This window comes from Macadamia integrifolia, chromosome 6, assembly GCF_013358625.1.
Source record: "Macadamia integrifolia cultivar HAES 741 chromosome 6, SCU_Mint_v3, whole genome shotgun sequence".
In the NCBI taxonomy this organism is placed as follows: domain Eukaryota; kingdom Viridiplantae; phylum Streptophyta; class Magnoliopsida; order Proteales; family Proteaceae; genus Macadamia; species Macadamia integrifolia.
In genome coordinates, this window is record NC_056562.1 from 3,185,901 (window position 1) to 3,207,555 (window position 21,655).

Here is a 21,655-nt window from a genome sequence, read left to right on the forward strand (position 1 = left end):
AATTCCTCTGCCAAGCATGTTGTGATTCACTCCCACATCAAGTCCCTTAAAGCCATTATGTGTTGCCTCCTGGAAACCAAAGGTAGTTTCTATTCCTTGTAATCACCCCATCATTATTATAAATAAAGGAGGACTCCCACAATGCCCATGATTTATGAATTAAAACAATGCTTCTGCGTTTTCCTCTGTTGAGTGTGCTTTGTGTATGATCAAAGTGACGGACTAGTGTTTGATCCGGTGACTCTTTGCGGCGTGAAGTCCAAGAGGTCTCTTCAAGATTTATTTTCTTCTATTCAAGTTTATCTACAAGGCTCATCGACCCAAGAAAGAGATTTGAATTATTGTTAAATTCTAGTTCTCTCTCCTATCGCCCCCCTTTCTGTTCTGAGATGATGGCTATGAAAATTGGATCGAGTGTTAGTCCTATCTTGAGGGAGACTCGATTTTAATCTGGGGCTGATTAGACCAGGGGATTGTTAGTTATAGGAATTCTTTCTATTCTGGCCAATTAGAATTTCTGCCTGGATCTGTTGTCTGATCTGTGTTGGATGTTGATACTTTAGTGCTGCTCTTATTCTCTAATGGACTGGACCTTCTAGTTGATGACCTGAGTTCATAATATACTGTTTGTTATTCTGCTATAGAATTTCTGAAACTGTTGGGATCGATTGCAAGTATCAAAACCTGTTGTCTCAGATTTAGTACTATACTGCTGTTGATTGCTATTGGTGAATGTTTGGTTGTTCTTGGGTTAAAAGTTCCTGCAGGAGAGACTTGGTTAGACTTCCTATCCTGGTCTACATTACATCATAGAGTAAGTCTTGTTTTTGCCAGAATGCCCACCCATTCCTCCTCCATGTAGTTCTCAAATCAGGTGGTGTCTTAGAGAGGTGTTTGGAATGCAAAGACAGGTGCCTTTGAAGAGGTATCAATCATGTATGGAATATTTGTCATCTCTACCCCCTTCTTATAACTTCTTGAATACTGTTGAAAAATCAGCATCATTGGCATACTCGTCTTTGATGTGTTCTACTCCTAAACTTTGCACTGTGAATGTATTCATCATTAACACCTTCCGACTAAGGGCATCAACCATTTGATTCTCTTTCCCCGCCTTGTACTTGAGAGCAAATACGAATCCTTGCACGTATGAGATCCACTTAGCGTGCCGATCGCTAATGGTCTTTTGTGAATGCAAGTGTTTGAGGGCTTCATGATCCAAATAAATGATGAACTCTTTACTGATTAAATAGTGTCTCCAATGCTTGAGGATTTGAACAACGACATAGAGTTCTAGGTCATAAGTAGAGTACCTTCTTTTGCATCATTCAACTTTTCATTGTAGAAGGCCATTGGATGACCCTCTTGCTTATCCTTCACTTGGGGTATGTTGAGTGGATTTAAAATGAATGGCTTGCCTTTGTGATCAAAGAAGCAATGGTAGAACATTGTTGTCATGGAGCCAAGGCCTTCCAAGTAGCACATTAGTGAAGACCATGGGAATGACATCACACCATACATTTTCTTCATAATCTAAAACCTTCAGTGGTACAAAACAACGTTGAGTTACAACCATGGTGTTGTTGTCTAGCAGTGATACTTTGTATAGTTGTGGATGGGGTTTAGTCTTAAGTTTTCTTTCCACCACAAAGGCTTGAGATACTACATTCACACAACTCCCGCTGTCCATAATTACCTGAGCTTTATGAGGTCCACAAGTCATCAGAGTGCAGATGTTGTGCCTCCTCTAGTCTTCCCCTTTAGATTCAGCCACTAGGATTCTTGCAACCATATTGACATAAGTATAGAGATCATCATCTTCTTGTGCATACTCATCCTCAAGTTCATCTTCCATCCCTTCAACAGCGACATTAATAGCCCAATCATCATCTTGAGGTTCATGGATTTGCAAATCAGGGTTGGACTCAATGGCATTGATGATGGAGTTGGATCGTCCACGCTTAGGGCAGAATTTTGCAACATGGCCAGTTCCCCCACAACTATAGCATGTCACAGCTCCTGTCTCCCTTCCCCCCATTGGAGCCTTACCTGTATCCTGTGTAACTTGTGGAGCTCGGGTAGGGAATCCACTGGATTTGGTTGGTACGAACTGTCATTTGTTGTCAGTGTGAAGGTTGTACCTCCTAGAAGATGATTTTATCAGATCCTCTACCTCTAGTGATTTTTCAATACACGTAGTCATGGAGGGTAGTTGTATCACACCAAGCTTCTCACGAATGTCATGCCTTAATCCCAATTTGAAGCGGGATATGAGTACTTCCTCATCTTCATGATAGGCACCTGCGCATGAAAGTAATTCATTAAATTTCTTAACATATTCTTCTACAGTCATGGTACCTTTCCTGAGGGTATTTAACATGTCATAGAGTCGACGTCGGTATGTCGGTGGTAGGAACCTATCACTAAGGATCAGTTTCAACTTTCAAGTCTTCCCAACTGTGAGGTTCTTGACGCCTGCGCATTTGTTTATCTTCTTCAACTCTCCATCAGTCCTTAGCTCCACCAGTTAGCTTAGTGATAGCTAATTGGACTTTCCTTTCTTCAGGCATTTGATACCAACAGAAATAATCACCAAAGGAGTTTAGCTAATCATGGAAGTAGAGGGGATCATGTTTTCCGTTGTACTCTTTCAGTTCCAACTTCACCTTATAGGTATCATCCTATGAAATTGGTGACCTTCATATTCGTCATATTCCTCACCTCGAACAGGTAGATTCCTTCAAGCCTGTAAGGTGATTGGCTGAGCATTAGCTTGGGCAGCAGTAGCCTGAGTGTTGGAGTGAGCACCAGCAGACTCTCAATTCTTCTAGTTGTTGGTCATAACCATCCATCCTTGCAGTCAAGGTTTGATGGGATTTCCACACATCTTCCAGAGTGATTTGTTTGAAGCTTTCTTCAGCCATAGCTCTGATACCACTTAATATAGGAATAGATCACAGGAAACTAACCCCCACAAATTATAATCCCCAAACAATACAAACAATGCTCACAAAACTAACTTGACAATAATAGAAACAAACCCAGGAGAATGACAGGGAAATAACCAGCAAATAACCCCCAAAGAACTTAGACTAACAAAGTAATAAAACCCATCCCAAACATAAGTCATTATGAGAGAAAAAACCCTGCGATTGGGAAGGAGAGAGAGGGGCAGCTGGACCTGTGAGGCTCCAATGGAGATGCAAAGCTGGTCGATGGAAGGGTCCTAGGAGGGTACAAAAACCCCCAAGTTTGGATATCTTCTGATGGCTGGTTGCAAAGTTGTGAAGTTTCTTCAATTTCTGACCTAGGAGAGAGACTTTGATCAAGATTCTGCAGGAACAGCAAACGGCAGCTTTGAAGGGTCTTCAAAGGTGGATCGAGTGGTCCACTGATGATGTAGAACAGTCCATAACAATGCATGGCAGATCTGATTTCAGATGGAGGTGATTCTTGAGGTCGATTGGCCTTCAAAACTGGACTTCCTTGCTGATCGATTGAGGCTGATTGGGGCTGGACAGAATGAATACTCTTTTGGGCAATCTCACAGTAACAGTAATTAGGATCAGAAATTGAATGCAGAAAATAAAGAAAGAACAAGGGGAATGTGGGCGAGTAGTGGCTATCTCAGCCTGGGCTTCTCACCCACAGCTATCCCAGCTACTCTAAGCAATTGATTGCAAACAGTTGGGGGCTTAAAGTTAAGTACACTAAAGGGCACTCGGTTAATAAGGTGGGCAGCAGTAAGAACGGCATCGCCCCAGAGATATTTAGGAACACCAGTAGCAAACATTAGAGCCCAGGCAATGTCAAGGAGATGACAATTCTTGCGCTCCAGGATCCCATTTTTTTCAGGTGTCCTAACACAAGATGTTTGGGAGAGAACACCTTGAGAATCAAGGTATTTCTGAAACTCCCCATCTATATACTCAGTGCCATTGTCACTACAAAGGACTCGTACAGTGGCATCAAACTGGATACGAAGCATGGTATGGAAAGATTTAAAACAAGAGAAGGCATCAGACTTATTATGCAACAGGTATACCCATGTCAGACGAGTACAGTTATCAATAAAAGTAATAACCAACGAAAGCCATTCCTATCAATTGTCTGAGAAGGACCCTACAAATCTGAATGAATAATAGAAAAAAGGAATGTCACTTTTATTTTCAGTAGAAAAGTAAGAAGCGCGTGTATGTTTAGCAAACTCACATACATCACACTTAAGTTGTTCCAAACCACAATGTTCAACTAAAATAGGAAACATGCAACGTAAAATATGAAAAGAAGGATGTCCCACATGACGATGCCACTGGTGGAGTTGAGAGAGAGAGAGAGAGCTGTCAGAAAGGAGAGTATGAGCTGCCACAGGAGGAGGCACAGCCAGTGGAGAACCCTAGTAGAGCCCATCACGGACCTGACCATACCCAATCGTTGCACCCATCACCAGATTCTGAAAAAAGCAATGGGTAGAAAAAAGTGAACAGAACTATTCAACTCCTTAGTTAAACGATAGATGGAAACAAGATTAGCACATAATTTTGAGACATGCAACACAGATGGAAAAGAAATTGTAGAGGTACAGGAAACGGAACCTTTACCAGAAATGGGGGATAAGGAACCGTCAGCCACATGTTCCTTATCTCGACCGGAACAAGGAATATAAGTATGGAAGACCTCAGAGCTACTTGTCATGTGATCAATAGCACCCGAATCAAGTAACCATAAGGGAGAACGAGAGGAAGAAACAAGGAAACTACCTGTTTGAGCAAGGTTGGACACAGGAGGAGTAGGAGAAGTGCCTAACTGTGTCATTAGTTGCTTGAGGGCAGCCATTTGATCTGGAGAGAACAGTGCAGTAGTGGAGGCACTGTCAACAGACTCAGACAGATGGGCCTGGGGGCCTTGTTTTCCAGTTTTTCTGTTACGCCCACCCTTGGGACGACTATGGAGCTTCCAACATGTTTCCCTAGTATGGCGAGGGTGACCACAATAATCACACTGAACAGTTTCCTGAGGAGGGGTAGAACCCTTAGACGAGATTTCAGCAATCGGAGTAACTAATAGTGCATACCGAACAGAAACTATAAAAGGCAACATTACAGAGCGACGATGATCCTCAGATAGAACCAAGTTATATGCTTGGAGAAGAGTAAGAAAAGTTTTGCAACCCAAAATCTGTACCCTGATCTGATCATATTCAGGTTAAGACCTGTCAGAAAGTCATACACCCGTTCCATGTCGCGCTCCTTCTAAAGTGTACTAGCATCAATAAGACATGTCATAGGGACTGGGTGATAATAAGCTGAAAGCCTGAAAGAGAACCCTTTCTGAATGGTGGAACGAACGGTTCGACAAATCTCATAGACTTGAGCATAGTTCCCCCCCTAAGAATAGGTTTGCCTTACTGCATCCCAAAGATCCTTAGCAGAGTTAAATAGGACAAAGCTTGGGCTAATAGAAGGCTCCATAGAGTTGATCAGAAAGGACATAACAATAGCATCATTGGCTAACCAGGTGTTAGCAGCGATTGGATCAGTCGATTGAGGAGTGTCTCCAGTGAGAAAACCAGAAAAGTTATTCCCACAGATAGTAAGGAGGCATGCACGAGACCACATGAAGTAGTTCTAACCATTAAGTTTGATAGGTCCAGGATGAAGAGTGGACTGATTGCTTAATGGGTGACCACTAAAGGCCTCAGAGGAGGCAACAACAACCTTAGCATCATCATTTACTGTAATCATGGCTCAGAGAGAACACGTGGACTACGCGGGCAGGCGCAAAGGGTCGTTGATGGCAACGACTATAGTTGTCATGGCGTCTCCGAGGCAGCGATTTGGCGTCCTGGCGGAAAAAGAAGTTCATGGCAGTGCTACGATCATGGTTTAAAGTATCTCCGTTACTGATACGATACCTTCCGATACGTATCTTAAATTTAGCCGATCGATAAGATACACACCGATACAATGCATCAAAATTTTAAAATCCTTTCATAGTGATATATCCTACGATACATACTGATATGCACCAATACACTATCGATACGTACTGATACTCTATGAAAAATATAAAATCGAGGTGAAATATACGTTTCAGTATGTATCGGTACGTATCGGTAAGTATATGTATGTATCGATGAGTATTAGTACGTATCAGTGAGTATCGGTATGTATCGATCAATACGTATCGGTGAGTAGCGGTACGTATCGATGAGTATCGGTACAGTACGCTACGGTCATATAATTGGCCAAGATGGGTATTTTTTCAGAAAACACGATTTTTTGAGGGGATTTTTATTCCAAAGTTGCTGTCAACCATATTTTTCTAAATCAAGGTTGAGAACAAGGGTTTTACATTTATGGGACAACTACAAACCTTGAATTCTCAATTTAGTGTTTATGCATAATACATGTTATTAATAGCCTTTTTTAACAAATTTTTTATACAAAAGTGTTTAAAAAGGTGTTTCATATCCATTTATGTGCGTATCTTTAGCGTATCTCCGATACGATACGATACCCTCCAATACGTATCTTAATTTTGGTCGATCGATACGATAACCGATACCAATACTTTAATCCTTGGCTATGATTTACGTGACTCACAAATGGCGGCCGCCATTGGCTGATAGGCGTCACGATGGCACCGCCATGGACGCCAAGTCACGCCTGATTCACTCAGCGGTCGATTTTTTGTAAAATGCAAGGTGATTTTGATAGGGCTATGTTAATCTTTGATGATTTGATATTGTTTAATGTTGGTTTTATATGTTATAGGATATATATTGTAGGCTTGTAGCATGCTAAATAACTTTAGAGAATAGGGGAAATAAAAAAGTAGCATACTAAATAACTTTAGAAAATAGGGAAAATAAAAAATGACACATGGGCGATTTGACTGCCATGGCAACGCCATAATGGGCGATTCATCGCCAAATTGATTAGCCACCCCTCTACCACATTAGATTGATTTGACGCCGTGACAACTATGGCAGCGACAAAAGCAAGTGTAGGTAGCAACAGGCGCAAAGGCACAGATGTAGGCGTAGGTGCAGGTAGGCGTAGGCAACAGAAAGCGTAGGGCAGCGGCAAGAAGAGAGACAATGACGATGAGGCGCGGGAAGGCGTAGGTAGCGATGTCGTGACGGAGGCGGAAGCGGGGCGGTGAGAAAGCACAATTGTTTAGGGGTTAGGTTTGCATGGAACGGGGTTTAGTCTACCATGCTAGACTAGGAGGCGAGGGCCCCCAAAGGCCAAGAAGAAAACCAAAAAAAGGAAGAAAAAAAAATTTAGGGTTTTTGGCTTTGATACCAAGTTGAGAATCAAAGATTTAGAGAATGATTTGACTTGTCAATAATGATAGTCTTTTTTATTTATAAGAAGATTACAATAAATCAAATAAAGGAAGTAGGATAACACTGACTAAGTGTTCCTATGTACAAGATACGCTAAGCTTTCCTATCTAAAAGATTTACTACAGTAAATAGTAAATAATAAAACTTAACCAAGGTAAGAATAAAACTAACTACGGTCATCTCAACACAGACTTTCTTTATTCAAATCTGAAATTATGACTATATAGGCTCCTCTATTTAAAGAGAGCAAAATAGCAATCATAACATAATTAGGAGCTAGTTTTCAAATAGGACTAGACACTCCTAGTACAACTAGGACGAGACTTATAGCTTCAACATGGAGTCGAACTAATTAACTAATAGTCCCTATAGAACATTACAATTGATGGGCCCAATGGGCCTTATTAATTAAGCAAATAATTAAATAACTAAAGCATGAAATCGATGGACCCATTGGGCCCTTATTTAACTACTAATTTAGCCACTCAAGTGGAAGACAGGCCCCTCTTGGTTGGGCCTTTCTTCCTCTGATATATCCTCCTAAAGTGTGGATCTACATCACAGTTAGGACTGACACCATCTAATGGTACATGGATGATGAAGCAAACCTAAGCATGAGGCACACTAGCTTGACCAAGAAACTTGAATATGGAAATAATTTTGCTTCAAACTATGGAGTCCGGAAAAACTGACTGATGAAGGTTATCAGAACCAGCAACTTTGTATCGGATGTCCAGTAAAGGCTGAAAGAAAATGTGTTTAGCAAAGAAAACAACTTATGTTTTGTAAATTGACTTACCAATTGGTTCTATTGAAGGCAATTGCTCAACTATATGGATGTCAACCTCTGTGGAGCCTGGACTTGGTATGTCTAGCTTTGGTTCAATATCAGGCTCTTCATTTGAAGCATCACTCGGTTTGAGATCACCCTGAGAAAAAAAAAGCAAATTCTCAAACTGTGCAAGTGTCATCATGCAGAATACGTAACGTGCAGATTCATAGTCTTAATTTCTGACAGTTGTCCTACAAAGTATCCCCACCAAAAATTATAACACTTTCAACTTTCGATAACAGGCTGTGACCAAACAGTAAGCAGAATATAAACCAGGAACTCATCGTTAGATGAGACATGCCAAAAAACTGACTAACAAAGAATGAGAGGATTCCCAAAAACAAATACACATAGAAGAATGATGTAGATAGTGCTGTCAAAAGGAGCGCACAAACTGATCAATTATTTGGTTCAGTTCTGCCCCAAGTTTGGTCCTGGTTTGACTCCATCAAACCAGCTGGTTGGCAGCCATGCCCTTTCCATCGATCCAGCAGGTCAAACCACTAGTTTGTCTTCAAGTGAACTTTTAGAAGCCCAGTCAATTCAGCCATCAATGGGGCAGCAACGGCTGTTAGAATCTTCAAGAAAATCTCCACCGATTTCAGTTTGAGTGCTGTTTTGTCTTATTTGTGTCTTATTCAGCAAGCAAGAAGAAATCCCAGGAAAAAGGTTCTAGAAGATCCAAATGCTTGCTATTGATCTCAGGATTGGACTGCTATCTTGTCTTATTATGAAGATACAACTGGAGGAAGAAAAATGAAATTTACTGTTCACGTGAACAGTACCAGCCCATTATCTTGAAGGATTTGTTACCCTTTTAGTGTTTAGAATCTTTAGTTGGACAAGTAATTATTTTAGGAATGTTTTAGTCGTTAGTTTCCTAGTTACTTACCTTCCTTTTCTTGTTAGTTTCCTAATTTGGAACATTCTATTTTGAAGGAGCTGTTGTGCCTATTTAAGAGGCTAACTTATTGTAATTGAGACAGACTTGACTGATGAATTTTGTGAGTGCATACTCTTGGTTCGCACAGATACTCATTGATTCACACTGATTCGCAACTGATACCAATATGCACCAATACTTAAAATACGTATCTACAAAACACATTTCACTTTCGAAACAGAGCTTGTTCTTCTCACTGGCAATACTTAATTTCAAAATTTGAAGCACAACTGCACTTACCCAACAAATTTCAAAATCTTGATTTACCATTCTTTCATATCCTCCTTATCATGAATTATGGCATATCCTCATATTGATCATCTCCTCCAGTTTACATCTGCTAGGTTTTTGCAACCAAATAAGTGTCTTCTATTTGATTTCTCCATTTCATTTAATTCTTAATTTTTATAAGAATCATCACGACAACTAGTGTCATCATTTCCATTTAATGTTTTTCGTCCTTGCAACAAGCCAAGTGTATTGATCCTTCCACAACATTTAATGTCGTATGTTGCTGAGTTCGTCGCGTGATGCACAAGAAAATGCATAGAGAAGATATCGGAACCATATAGTTAAGGACTAGGAGCAAGTGTAGGACGAATCTAAATTACTTGAACAACAATAATTTTCCAGCATATCTAATATGTCTTTCATCATTGTCTTTCCTAGCATTTCTGCCATTTTACCTGATTATTGTATGTCCTTAATGCAAGATATTACGAGATGCGCCCTTCAATGGTATGATCTCTTCTTTTAAAAGAAGGTAGTCAAAGATGTCTCTCTCTCTCTTTTTGCATATGGTACCCTTCCTAGGAAACACTTCAACTTTAGCTGGATGGCAAGATCGAACAATTAAGTTTGATGTGATCCTAGCCCTGTGAGCATGTGGCCCAATATTACAAGTGGTCTACATCCACAACATCAGTATAAATTATCAAAAATTGATCCAGTTACTGTCATCCCTTTTTATTTCTACGGATGAATAAATAATTCATTGCCAAGAAGAAAATAATATACAAGGGAAAAGGGGGAGGGGGGGGGAGGGAAGGCTTAAGCCAACAAGGAGAAGCCAACCCAGGGGGAATCAACAATATAACAAAAACAAAACATCACAAACCAGGGCATAAGAACAAGGGAGGGGATAAAAGCCATTATGCCGTCAAGTGGAGGGGATGAGATTGACCTGCAGGTTCCAAGAAGCAATGATGTGGGTATTTCTAAGGGAGTTGGGAACAGGACGAGCTGGAAGGGCTTGGATTTTGGAGGTAACATCAAAGTAGATAGCTTTCCAAATCTTATCTAGAGAGCGAGATTTAGGGGTCCATCTACGAATGTTACACTACATCTAGAGATGATAATGGTTGCAAAAAAAGCCAGTTTACCAACAGTGTTGCAGATAGAAGAACCAGAGAAGGTCATGTCCATCCAGTTCCATTCCCTATCAAAGGGGAGAATACATCTCCTAATCAGCCAACACTTGGAGAGAACGGAATTCCAAACAATTGAGGAGAAGGGGCAAGAGAAGAAGAGATGGGGGATGTTCTCCATTCCATAAGGACAGAGGCAGCATGAAGGTTAACAGGGATATGGCGGTGGATGAGGAAGGATTGGGTGGGGAGACAATTGGTCAGGCATCGCCATAGAGTGAAGTTGTGGCGGGGATTATGGCCTTTGAACTAGACCAACTTATGCCACGAGACAACCAGGGAAGAGTTTCTAACAAATGACCAAGCAGAGGCAGAGGAGAAGATCCCATTGGAGGAGGGAAGCCATTTGCATTTATCATCTCTTCCTCTATGACCACGTGAAAGAGGAGGGAGGGAAGTCCAGAGATCAAGGAGAGGAGGAGAGGAGGGGGGGACCAACACATGGGAAAAAGGATAGAGGAGAAAAAAGCATTGGCAGGGAGGCCAAAAGAGTATGAAATTTTTCCAAAGCTGGTCAAGCAAGGAGGTACAACGGTGAGAGGAGAGCCTAGAGGAAATGAGAGGGAGGCCCCGATATTTTACAGGAAAGGAAACTAACAGAATTCCTGAGATTCCCAAAAGGAAATCTTGGGCATCAGGGGAGACACCGGAGAGGAAGATGTTAGATTTGAGGAGATAGATGCTAAGTCCCAAAAGAGATTCGAAGGAGTGGAGAGTGGCCATGATAGTGGTGATGGAGAAGAGGGTCGGCCTTGGAAAAGATCATGATGTCATCAGCAAAAGATAAATGGGAGAGGAGAAGAGATTTGCATTTGGGGATGGGAGAAATGAGATGTATGTCAGTGGCAGATTGGATGGAGCGGCAAAGGACTTCTAAGGAGAGGGAAAAGAGAGGAGAAAGGGGCAGCCTTGGCGGATACCATGGCCAGAGGGGAAGTATCCAGTAGGGCTACCATTCACTAGGACAGAGAACCTAGGAGAGAAGATGCAAGTGCGGATCCAGTAACAAAAAAGGCTAGGAAAGACATTTGAAGCAAAATATTGGATATGAAGTCCCAGCTAATTGTGTTGAATGCTTTATGTATGTCAATCTTGAGGGCAACCAAAGAATGGGACTTGCGATCAAAAGCACGAACAATCTCATGGCAAGGAATTATGTTATCGAAGTGCTCTTACCAGCAATAAAAGCAGATTGATTGAGACTAACACAAGAATCAATGACTTTTTGGATGCTATTGGCAAGGATTTTTTCAATGAACTTATAGAGGAGATTGCAAAGAGAAATAGGTCCGAAGTCATTCATGGAGACCACTCCTTCCTTTTTAGGGATGAGACAAAGCAAAGTGTGGCTGATCCCACTGATTTGGTTTGAGTTGTAGAAGAAACTACGCACCGCAAGAATGAGGTCATTGTGGATGATGTTACACAGTAGGTAGAGAAGAAACCCATATTGGAGCCATCGGGGCCCGGGGCTTTATTGGCCTTATGGGAAAGGATGGCCGAAAGGATTTCTTCCTCGCTATGGATGGATTGGAGGAAAGGGTGGAGCTCATCAGGGACAAACTTATTGAGGAGGATGGGGGGAATGGGGGGGAGGGGAAGGGGTTAGGGCAGAAGAGTCCTTAAAAGTGAGAGATGGCTTCCAACTTGATGAGGTCAAGGGAGTATAACTCTATTCTAGATGAAGAGATAAGCTTAGGAATGGTATTGAAATTATTCCTAGCTTTGAGAGAACGGCGGAAACATATGGAATCAGAGTCTCCCAGGTCGAGTCATTTGATGCGAGCTTTCGGACGAAGGAAGCTCTCTTCTTAATCCAGAACCAATGATAACTCATAAGCAGCAACTATTTCTTCCTTAGCGAAAGCAAGATTGAGGAGATCATGTTGGGTTCTGGATTGAATGGAGTGGAGCTTGTCTCGACAGGAGGAAACCCGAGAGGAGATGTTCCCAAACATTAAAGAATTCCAAAGCTTGAGGGTAGCTCACATTCTTGAGCTTTTTGGCAAATTCCAGGAAAGGGGAGAGGGAGCGGGGGGTGGGAATGTTCCAAGCACTATGGACTAAAGGTTGAAAATCTGGGTGGGAGATCCATATGTTATAAAGTTTGAAAGGCTTAGGACCAAAGGAGCGGAAGGGAGGACATGGATGGAGATGTGACTATGGTCTGAAATCCCAGGGAGGCCAAAGCAGGCATAAGAGGAGGGGTAAGAGTCAAGCCAAGCTTCATCGACAAGGGCCCGATCAAACTTACAAGCCACCCGAAGATTTCATAATCTTCTATTGTGCCAAGTAAGCTGGACACCCGACCATGTGAGATCGGTGAGATTGAGATCATCTATGCACTCGTTAAAGGAATCAACTGCCTGGGAATCAATGGGGTTTCCTCCATGCTTTTCATGACTGAAGCGGATTACATTAAAGTCTCCAGCTATTCCCCAAGGCCTGGACCCAAAGAGGAGGGCGAAAGAGAGGAGGTCAATCCAAAGGGGGGAGCCTAAAAGAGGCCCGGTTATGAGCATAATGATTGAGAGGAAGCAGATGAAGGACCTAGAGTGATGGGAGATGGAGAAGAGAAATTGCAGGGCCTTCCGAGGCCGACTGGATCAGACCGGAACTGGAATCGAAGTTGATGCAGGTAGGAGAGAGGCCTTTCAAGGCCAGCCGAAATGCAAAGTGAAGGAGTAAGAAATCTTCATTGAATAGGGCGGACGTCAGAGTCAAGGATTGTAGCGAAGGGCTGCACAGTCAAGCTTAGTAAAGCGGTGGTAGCAACGGTGGTCGGTAACAAGTGTGAGAAGAGAGGGGAGCCGTCGATAGTGGAAGAGCACGTCGACATCGAGCAAAGGAGTCGACCAACAGAGGGTAAGCAAAGGCTTGTAGCGTCGGGAAAAGAAGAAAAGAGTTGTGGGTTAGGAAGGATTGGAAAAGACAGGTCGATTTGAGGGCTGGAAGGAATGACATGAGTAGTCAGATCTGGTTGAGTGATGGGTGGGTTTGGATGGGTAAATGGATGTGGCGGGTTATATAGGTTACCTAGGTATAACGGGTGGTCCAATAGGTATTTTGAAAATTTGTTTAGCAATTATATCGGTACGAATTGGTTTAACAGGATGAAAGGTGGTTCAGAGGTGGGTCAGTTCAATTGGTTGGGATAAGATGGGTAAGTGGTTAAAGGAATAGGGTTAAGTATCAAAGGTTGGGGTCTAGTAGGAACGGCGACAGAACCAAGGAAAGGAAGCAAAGGGGGAAGGATAGATTTGGACGTATCAAGCGACAGATCAAAGGGCATCGAGTGATCCGCCTGACAAACCAGAGGTAGCAAGCCTTCTAGAGGAAGAATCAGCGATGTAGCATGGGTAGTAGCCATAGCTTGCGAGCTAGGAGGTGGATGAACCGTTCCATCAACAAGATTTGACATCGACAAAATCGAGAAAGGATTTGGATCAGCAATTAATGACATCAATGGAGGTCCAGCAGTCTGAAGATGCAAAGCCTCTGCCAGATGAGGAGCAGAAGCAGGCGCCGTCTTTTAAGTTTGTTGTTGTCTTTTTTTCCGATTACTTCTGGTATTTTGTTCTTTACAGATGTCTTGGGCATTTTCCACACAAAGAAGTCTTGTGCTCGAAACATTTACATCTCGAACAGAAAGGGGGCAACCAATCGTACTTGACTTCTTGGATAAAGGAGTTGCCTTCTCCGTCTATGATCGTAACTGAGGATGGGAGGACATGTTCAGCTTCAACTTTAATACAAATTCTTGCAAAAGAAAGCCTATCCATGGATTTTGTGCATTTGTCAGAATATAGGGGCTTTCCGTTGAGGAAGGTGACCCAAAGAGAGATGGAGGATGGCTCGGCTTTGTTGAAGGAAGTGCGAGCATCCCATTGCCTAAAAAAAATAGGCTTCTTCCCAATGTACCAAGGTCCTCCATCAATGGCAACAACTTTGTTGGAGTCGGAATCAAAGTTGAAGAAGAAGATTCCATTGTCCAGCATATACGTTGATAAGGAGCAAGCAGATTCTATTGATTCAGAAGGGAGGATTTGACAATGGGGAATAAAGGTCTGCTGCCCAGAAAAGACCCTACAACACAATTGTTCCATTTCTGAATCTCAGAGTCTAGAAAGCCAGGCGGATAGAGGCCAATGGGGGGGGTTATGAGTAGCCGGAGGGTGAAAGAAGAGCGAATGGCCAGCAGTAGGAGTGGGGGAGGAGGAGAAGACCACTGTACTCCAGAAACGAAGTGTTGGAGTTGAGGAAGGAGGAGGCTAAAGTGGAGGAAAGGAGGGGGAGGAGGGTGCTGGATTGGGACAAGAAGGGTGGCCGGTGGGAAGGGGGAGGTTAACTTCAGGGGTAGTGGAGGTGTTGGCGGTTGAGGCCACTGGAGGGGAAAGGGGCATTGTTGGTCACGGCATAGGGGAGGTCACAGCACAGGGGGTGCTTCCAACATTTATCATCTTCGAACAACATACTAGGAGTTCTTAATTCTTGATCATTTTTTTAAGGGTGGGGTGCGGAAGTAACTTTAGCAAAAATGTCGGTAGGATTGATGATAAGGAGATCCCTTCGTCTGACTGTCATCCCTTTTCCAATGTTCCAGTACTATTTTTCATAAGTTGGATGGCAAGATCAAACAATTAAGTTTGCTTTACTTCTTTCTTTACCATGTTTGAATATATTTAGGTGAAAAAAAACTAAAACATTGCATCAAACATGAATTATTACATCAATTTGTTCATATATTTTAAAATTTCTTAAAAGGTCGATAATAGATTATTACTATATGTAAGAAACCTCCTCATTTTGAATAGTTTCAATTGAATACATTAGTCTCTCAAAACGGTGTTCTCCATTTTAGTGTTTATGCACAAATTACTTCTTTTAACTTTTTTTTTTATGCAACTGCATAAAAATGTGTATGTTGTCCATTTATGCGCATATCTTTATCATATCTTACCGTATCTCCGACACGATATCCTCCGATACACATCTTGAATTTAGCAAACCAATACAACGATCGATAACTATTCACTGCTACCTTAGTTCCCTTTCTAGTTTAGAGTGCAAGTCTTGTCAATTTAAGAAGCTTCATTGTGTGAGCCATTTCCCTCAAGTCAATAAATGATTTGGGGATCCTTTTGCATTAGTTCATTTAGATGTGTGGGGTCCTTGTCCTGTCACATCTAAGTTGGGTTTTATGTATTATGTTACTTTGTTGATGACTATTCCGGAGTTACTTTGATTTATTTAATGAACAGTTCTGATTTTTCTTTTCTTTTTTTCTATTTCTTATGCCTTTATTGCTGAAATACAAAATCAATTTAATTTTTCTATCAAAGTCTTACACAGTGCTAATGCCAAAAAATACTTTTCTGATCTTTTTTTCCAAGCATATGACTGAACGTGGCATGATTCATCAGTCTTCCTATTGAGACACCTTTCAACAAAACGGTGTCGTTGAACGGAAGAATAGACATGTGATAGAAGTTGCTCGATCTCTTCTATTTGAGACGAAGTTGGCCAAGTATTTTTGACTGCATGCTACCTTATTAACGTGGTGGCATTCCTCATTCTTTGTAGTTTCCTTCTTATTCATTGTTTGTTCTTCCTCCATGCGTTATTGGGTGTGTTTGTTTTATTCATAATCATCGTCCAAGCTTATCAAAGTTGGATCCTAGAGCTCTCAAATGTATCTTTTTTGGTTACTCACATTCTCAAAAAGGATATAAGTGTTATTCTCTTGAATTGCAGAAATATTGTGTTACCGCTAATGTCTCCTTCTTTGAGTTCACATCCTATCTTGATGAATCGTTTGTTATGTCTGAACTGGACGATGATCTTCCCATATATGTTGTTCATCACTTTGTTCCACAGGTTCCGCCAGTTGTAGCACCGCTACCCTAGTCCAACAATTGTTCAAGTTTATACTTGCTGTCGAAAAGATGCAAGGCGGGAGGTGAAGGTTCAAAGACCTCCCGGTAAGGAAGAGGGGAAAAGATGCTTTCATTTATCTCGACCAGTTTCCTGAGGCGTTGGAAATCCAGACCAGCTCAAAGAATCACAGGTGATCTACGACCACCCTTTGTTTCGCCAACAAAGAAGTCATCCTTGATGATTTCCCATTCCTTCCTTGCCGCTCTTCTGAGACCTTGTTGATCCTATCTTTCTGAGACAACTAGTCTCGAAAGAAACCCTTATCCCTACAATGCCACCTTCTCCACCAGTTCTTTGATTGCAACTCGGCATGATATTGTTGTTCTTGTCAGCATTGTGAGTCAGTTTTTGTCCTCTACTCGTACATTCCATAGGGATGCTATTGTTCGTATTCTAAGATATCTCAAGAAGGCTTCATGTAGTGGTATGCTATACTCTAATCTTGGACATGGAAGTATTGAAGGCTTTTGTGATACTGATTGGGCCGGATCTCCTATTGATAGGTGATCAACTACTGGTTATTATACGTTTGTTGGAGGAAACCTTATGTCTTGGAAGAGTAAGAAGTAAACTGTTGTGGCTAGATCTGGCGCAGAGTCTAAAAATTCTAACCATGGCGCAGAGTTGATGTGGGTGAAGCAATTGTAGACTAAGCTTGGGTTTGAAAGTACATCTCCTATGCAGTTGTGGAGTGATAACCAGGCTGCTATCCATATTGCATCAAATCCAGTGTTCCACAATAAAACGGAACATGTTGAGGTCCATTGCCACTTTATTTGGGAAGTGCTACAACAAAGAGTTCTCTCTACAAGTCATGTTTGCACTGGAGAACTTGCAAATGGTTTTACTAAGACTCTTGACAGTGGTAGAGTTGATTATATTTGCAACAAGCTGGGCATGATGAACATCTATGCTCTAGCTTGAGGGGGAGGGAGAATTGTAATTAGTGCCTATGATTAAAGGTAAGCGCCAATTTCAATTCTCCCCTAGCTTAGCTGTCTTTATTTTATTTTCTTCTGGTGGATTTCCTTGGTTACAGCCATCCCTTACTCTAGAAGAATATTGAAGGGGAAGAAGTTGAAATCTAGAGAATAATCAGGAACCTCCACCCCCCTCCCCGTGGGGCGCCCGATGACCTATCCAGCAGACTAGCAATTAAAGAAATATGAACAATAAGGAACAATGAAAATGGAAATAAGTCAGCTGCCAAAGAAAGATAAGAAACACTGGATGAGGTGAGAAAAATGAAAGCAATGCAAAGTACACCACAAGAGTAAAGCCAGTAGCCAACACATTACTAGAATTATGTGTATATTAACTTACGAAGTACTCTTTCTGGTATTCTGCATTGAGTGTTTTCTCCAAGAGAAGCACCCTTTTCTTAATAAATTCAACCTGTCTTCTCTGCATCTCTCTGAAATGGAATACAATGGAAGAGGAATCCTGATATACTTGGGGCCGGGTTGCAGTTTCAGCAGAACCCTGTGCAACATCAGATCCAGAATCACTTCCACCCACAGTTTTGCTTAAATGGCCAGTGGATGTTCCATCAGGTTGTGCAATAGGTGCAGCATCATGCATTTGAACTCCTCCTGTGGCTGAGATGTTTATAAAGGGTAGATTCTGCTCCTGACAAATTACTTCCTGGAATCGCAGATCCCTATCATCAACTATTGCTTGCCATCTTCCATAGCCATGCCTTGGAATGCAAGAACATATAAATAAGAAATCTGACTAAAACCAGTGATAGAAAAGCATGTCAGCATATCAAAATCATAATAAGAAATGACATGGCAGGAACTCCCAGTCTGCATAAATAATGCATAAATAATTTAGGCTCATGATTGAAAAATAGTTTATCATAATGAGTTGACAGTTCCAATTGCCACAAATTACTACATTTCCTTTTGGAGAAATTATTGAAGTACTAAGGCAGGCAATGGTGAAAAAGATGGTTAACTAGCCCTGTGAAAGCACAAGGGAGGAATTCAGAGTATACAGTTTTGAATTCACACACGCACACACAGACCAAGAAAAAAAAATTACAAAGAGCATCCACCAAACACTAGTTAAGGAGAAGTAATAGGAACATAACCAGCCATTTGCAATCCTTGCACTATCCGCTACTTGATACCATAACCTAATCTTTTTACTTTCAAACTAGCTATATATAAGCCTTGAGTCCTCGATTATATATATTTTTGGATGATAAATAAATTCATTACCAAGGAGAAGAAAAATATACAAGGGAAAATAAAGGGGGTGGGGAGAAACAAACTGAAAGCATTTTTTTTGGGGGGGGGGGGGGGGAATGGATATAGGGGAGACCCCAGGAGACAATAATGGCCTTGTTCCTTGGGGAATTCCTTACAAGGCGGGAATAAAGAAAGGCCAGTTTGGAGTTAACGTCAAAGTAGATGACATTCCAAATCATATCAAAAGAGCGAGTTATGTAGATTCCTCTGCATCCAAATATGGTTGATGGTAGCACAGAAGCAAGCTTTCCAGTGGTGTCACATATGGATGAACCGGAAAATATCATATCAACCCAGATTCATTCTCTACTGAGAGGAGCACTCTTCTTCTAGACGGCCAGCAACGATTAAGGACCCTCTTGCAGATAGAGGTGGAGAATGGGCAAGAGAAAAAAATATGATCAACATCTTTAATACAATTCCAGCAAAGACAAAAGGAGGAGTGGACTTGAATGTGTCGGAGGTAAGGAAAGATTGCATTGGGAGGAAGTTGGAAATGGCTTGCTAAGTAGTGAAACTGTGGCGGGGTATGTGACCTTTAAACCAAATGATGTTATGCTAAGGTACGTGGGCTTTTAGAACGGACGGGATCCCAAGTGGAGGTAGAGCTAAATAAGTTACAGGAAGAGGAGAGAGAATTTTTTCTTTTTTTTCTGCCACAATGACCCAGAGGGAGATGGGGTAGGGCAGACCAGGTGTGTACGAGATGGGGGGGAGTTGGGAGGGGACCAAACACTGTCTATAAGAATGACATCTATAGTGGAGGACTGGCTTAAGCCATAGGAGTAAACAGTCCTAGGGCTAACGACCGTGAGGTGCATCCTGAAAAAAAAAAAAAAAAAACCAGAGGGAGGTCGAGGAGCCGTTACCTATGGATTAATGGATGGCCCCTAGAGCCTTGGGTCTAAACTGAAAATATTGCGCTAGACCCAAGAAGCATCAAAAGAAGGAGAGGCAGTGCCATAGGGAATTGTTCTTAAGGAGGGAGGAGTAGACCCAAGAGACCATATTGTTGTGTTTAGAAGAAATCTTCCAGATAAACTTGAGAAAGCTAGCAATGTTAACATCCTTAATTCTTCTCAAGCCTAGACCTCCTTCAGGTTTAGGAAGACACACAGATGCCCAATTGAAAGGGTGAAGGGATTTGGAAGAATCACCTCCTTTCCCAAGGAAGGAACAAAGGGACTTGATAGCCTTGACGGTGGAATTAGGGAGAACAAAAATACCAGACCAGAATTACATCACTGATCTAGCAAGCTCAAGGTGACCAGCCCTCAATTATATATTACTTATCTCACTCTGTAAACAATAGAGAGAGAGAGAGAGAGAGAGAGAGGCAATTTGGGTAATGGGAGTCCCAATCGATGAGATTGGGCTGCCTTGCTTCATTCATTATATAGACTAACAAATTACACACTCCTAGTAGGAATAGGAAATATACTCCTAATAGGAATAGAAAGCAATAAAATCGGAAACAAATATAACTCCTAATTCTAATCTACTAACCACTTATAGTTAGACTAGAATACTACCAAGGGGAGTCGTGACTTGCACTGGATGGCTGACCACGACTCCACTATTTCACACAATACTTCTAACACTCCCCCTCAAGCTGAAGCATAGATATTAATCATGTCCAGCTTGTTACAAATATAGTCTACTCTACCACTTCCCAAAGACTTAGTGAAAACATCTGCAAGTTGTTCTTCGGTGCAAATGACTTGTAGAAATCACTCCTTGCTGTAATTTTTCTCGAACAAAATGACAAGTCTACTTCAATATGTTTTGTCCTCTCATGAAACACTAGATTTGATGCAATATGAATTGCAGCTTGGTTATCACACCACAACTGCATAGAATAAGTACACTCAAACCCAAGTTCCATCAAAAGCTGCTTTTTTTTTTTCCCCCTGATGAATAATAATATCTAGGAAAGGGTAAAGTTGCATTAAATCTCCATCAAGGCTACCATCCAAATATGTTGTTTATGGTCTTCATAAGATCACTTCTAATGCACTTTGTCCATTTAAAAATATGTTTTGCATTCCCAAGTCCCAACACCGCCAATACAATAATCTGTAGACTGGTTTTATTTTACACTAAGATAGGAGCAGTTTAGCCATCCCAGTGTACATGTTTGTTGAAATCTGGTGGTGGAAAAGATACATAGAAGGCTAGTGAAATGAAAAAGACAACTATTATCATTAAGGGAAAGGATTGAAAATATCTTAGTGAATTTCCTGGCTTATTATACGTCCTTGTTGAAATGGCAGCCACTGAAAAGTAATTAGAAAAATCCAAAGGATATTTCTAATAATAAGTGAAAAAAAAAAAAAAAAAATACAAAAATCTATATATATATATATATATATATACATATATTCCCATCTTGTATTCTTAAAAGTTGCGGACAAAGTGCAAAAACTAAAGATGCTTGGAGGCCTTGGGTCAGAAATCTTTATCAAATGAATATAGCCCTTGAAGGCAAGTAGTTATGCATATTGAAAAATGAACAAGAGGCCTTGTGGAGGAAAATCACAAGAGGCAGGTTGGGAACAAATGCTATAGGATGGGACCCAAAGGTCTCTTTAAGGAAATTGTGCACAGAAGGGATATCAAGTGGCAGGACAATGATTTTCTTTAATAAATCAGAGGTTTTATTAGAAAAGAAGGCCCAAACGTACTCTACAGCCCAAGTAGAAGACCCTAAGATATCCGGTCAAGGTTTTGCAATATCCTGTATTCTATACAAATACGAAGGCTTTTTGCATTATTTTATGCAACTCGTCATTTTTAACTTCCTTTATTGCTGTCTCTAATACACATCATATCATATTATCAAATGAATACCAGAACTGGGTTCAATTTCTGTCAGTTAGTTTTGCCACACCACACACTGTTTCCATG

At 41.3% G+C, this 21,655-nt stretch overlaps 1 protein-coding gene across 4 annotated transcripts in view; it reads right to left on the bottom strand.

Moving 5' to 3' along the window:
- Positions 1-8,115: 8,115 nt before the first annotated feature.
- Positions 8,116-21,655, bottom strand: part of LOC122080916 (CHD3-type chromatin-remodeling factor PICKLE) — a 119,670-nt gene continuing 106,130 nt past the window's right edge. For all 4 annotated transcript variants that reach the window (XM_042647798.1, XM_042647801.1, XM_042647800.1 and 1 more), the window contains 2 exons: positions 17,817-18,192; positions 8,116-8,283 (listed from right to left, as the gene is read on the bottom strand). In XM_042647798.1, the coding sequence (XP_042503732.1) occupies positions 8,131-8,283; positions 17,817-18,192 (529 nt within the window). In that variant the 3' untranslated portion in view covers positions 8,116-8,130. The remainder of the gene's footprint in view (positions 8,284-17,816; positions 18,193-21,655) is intronic.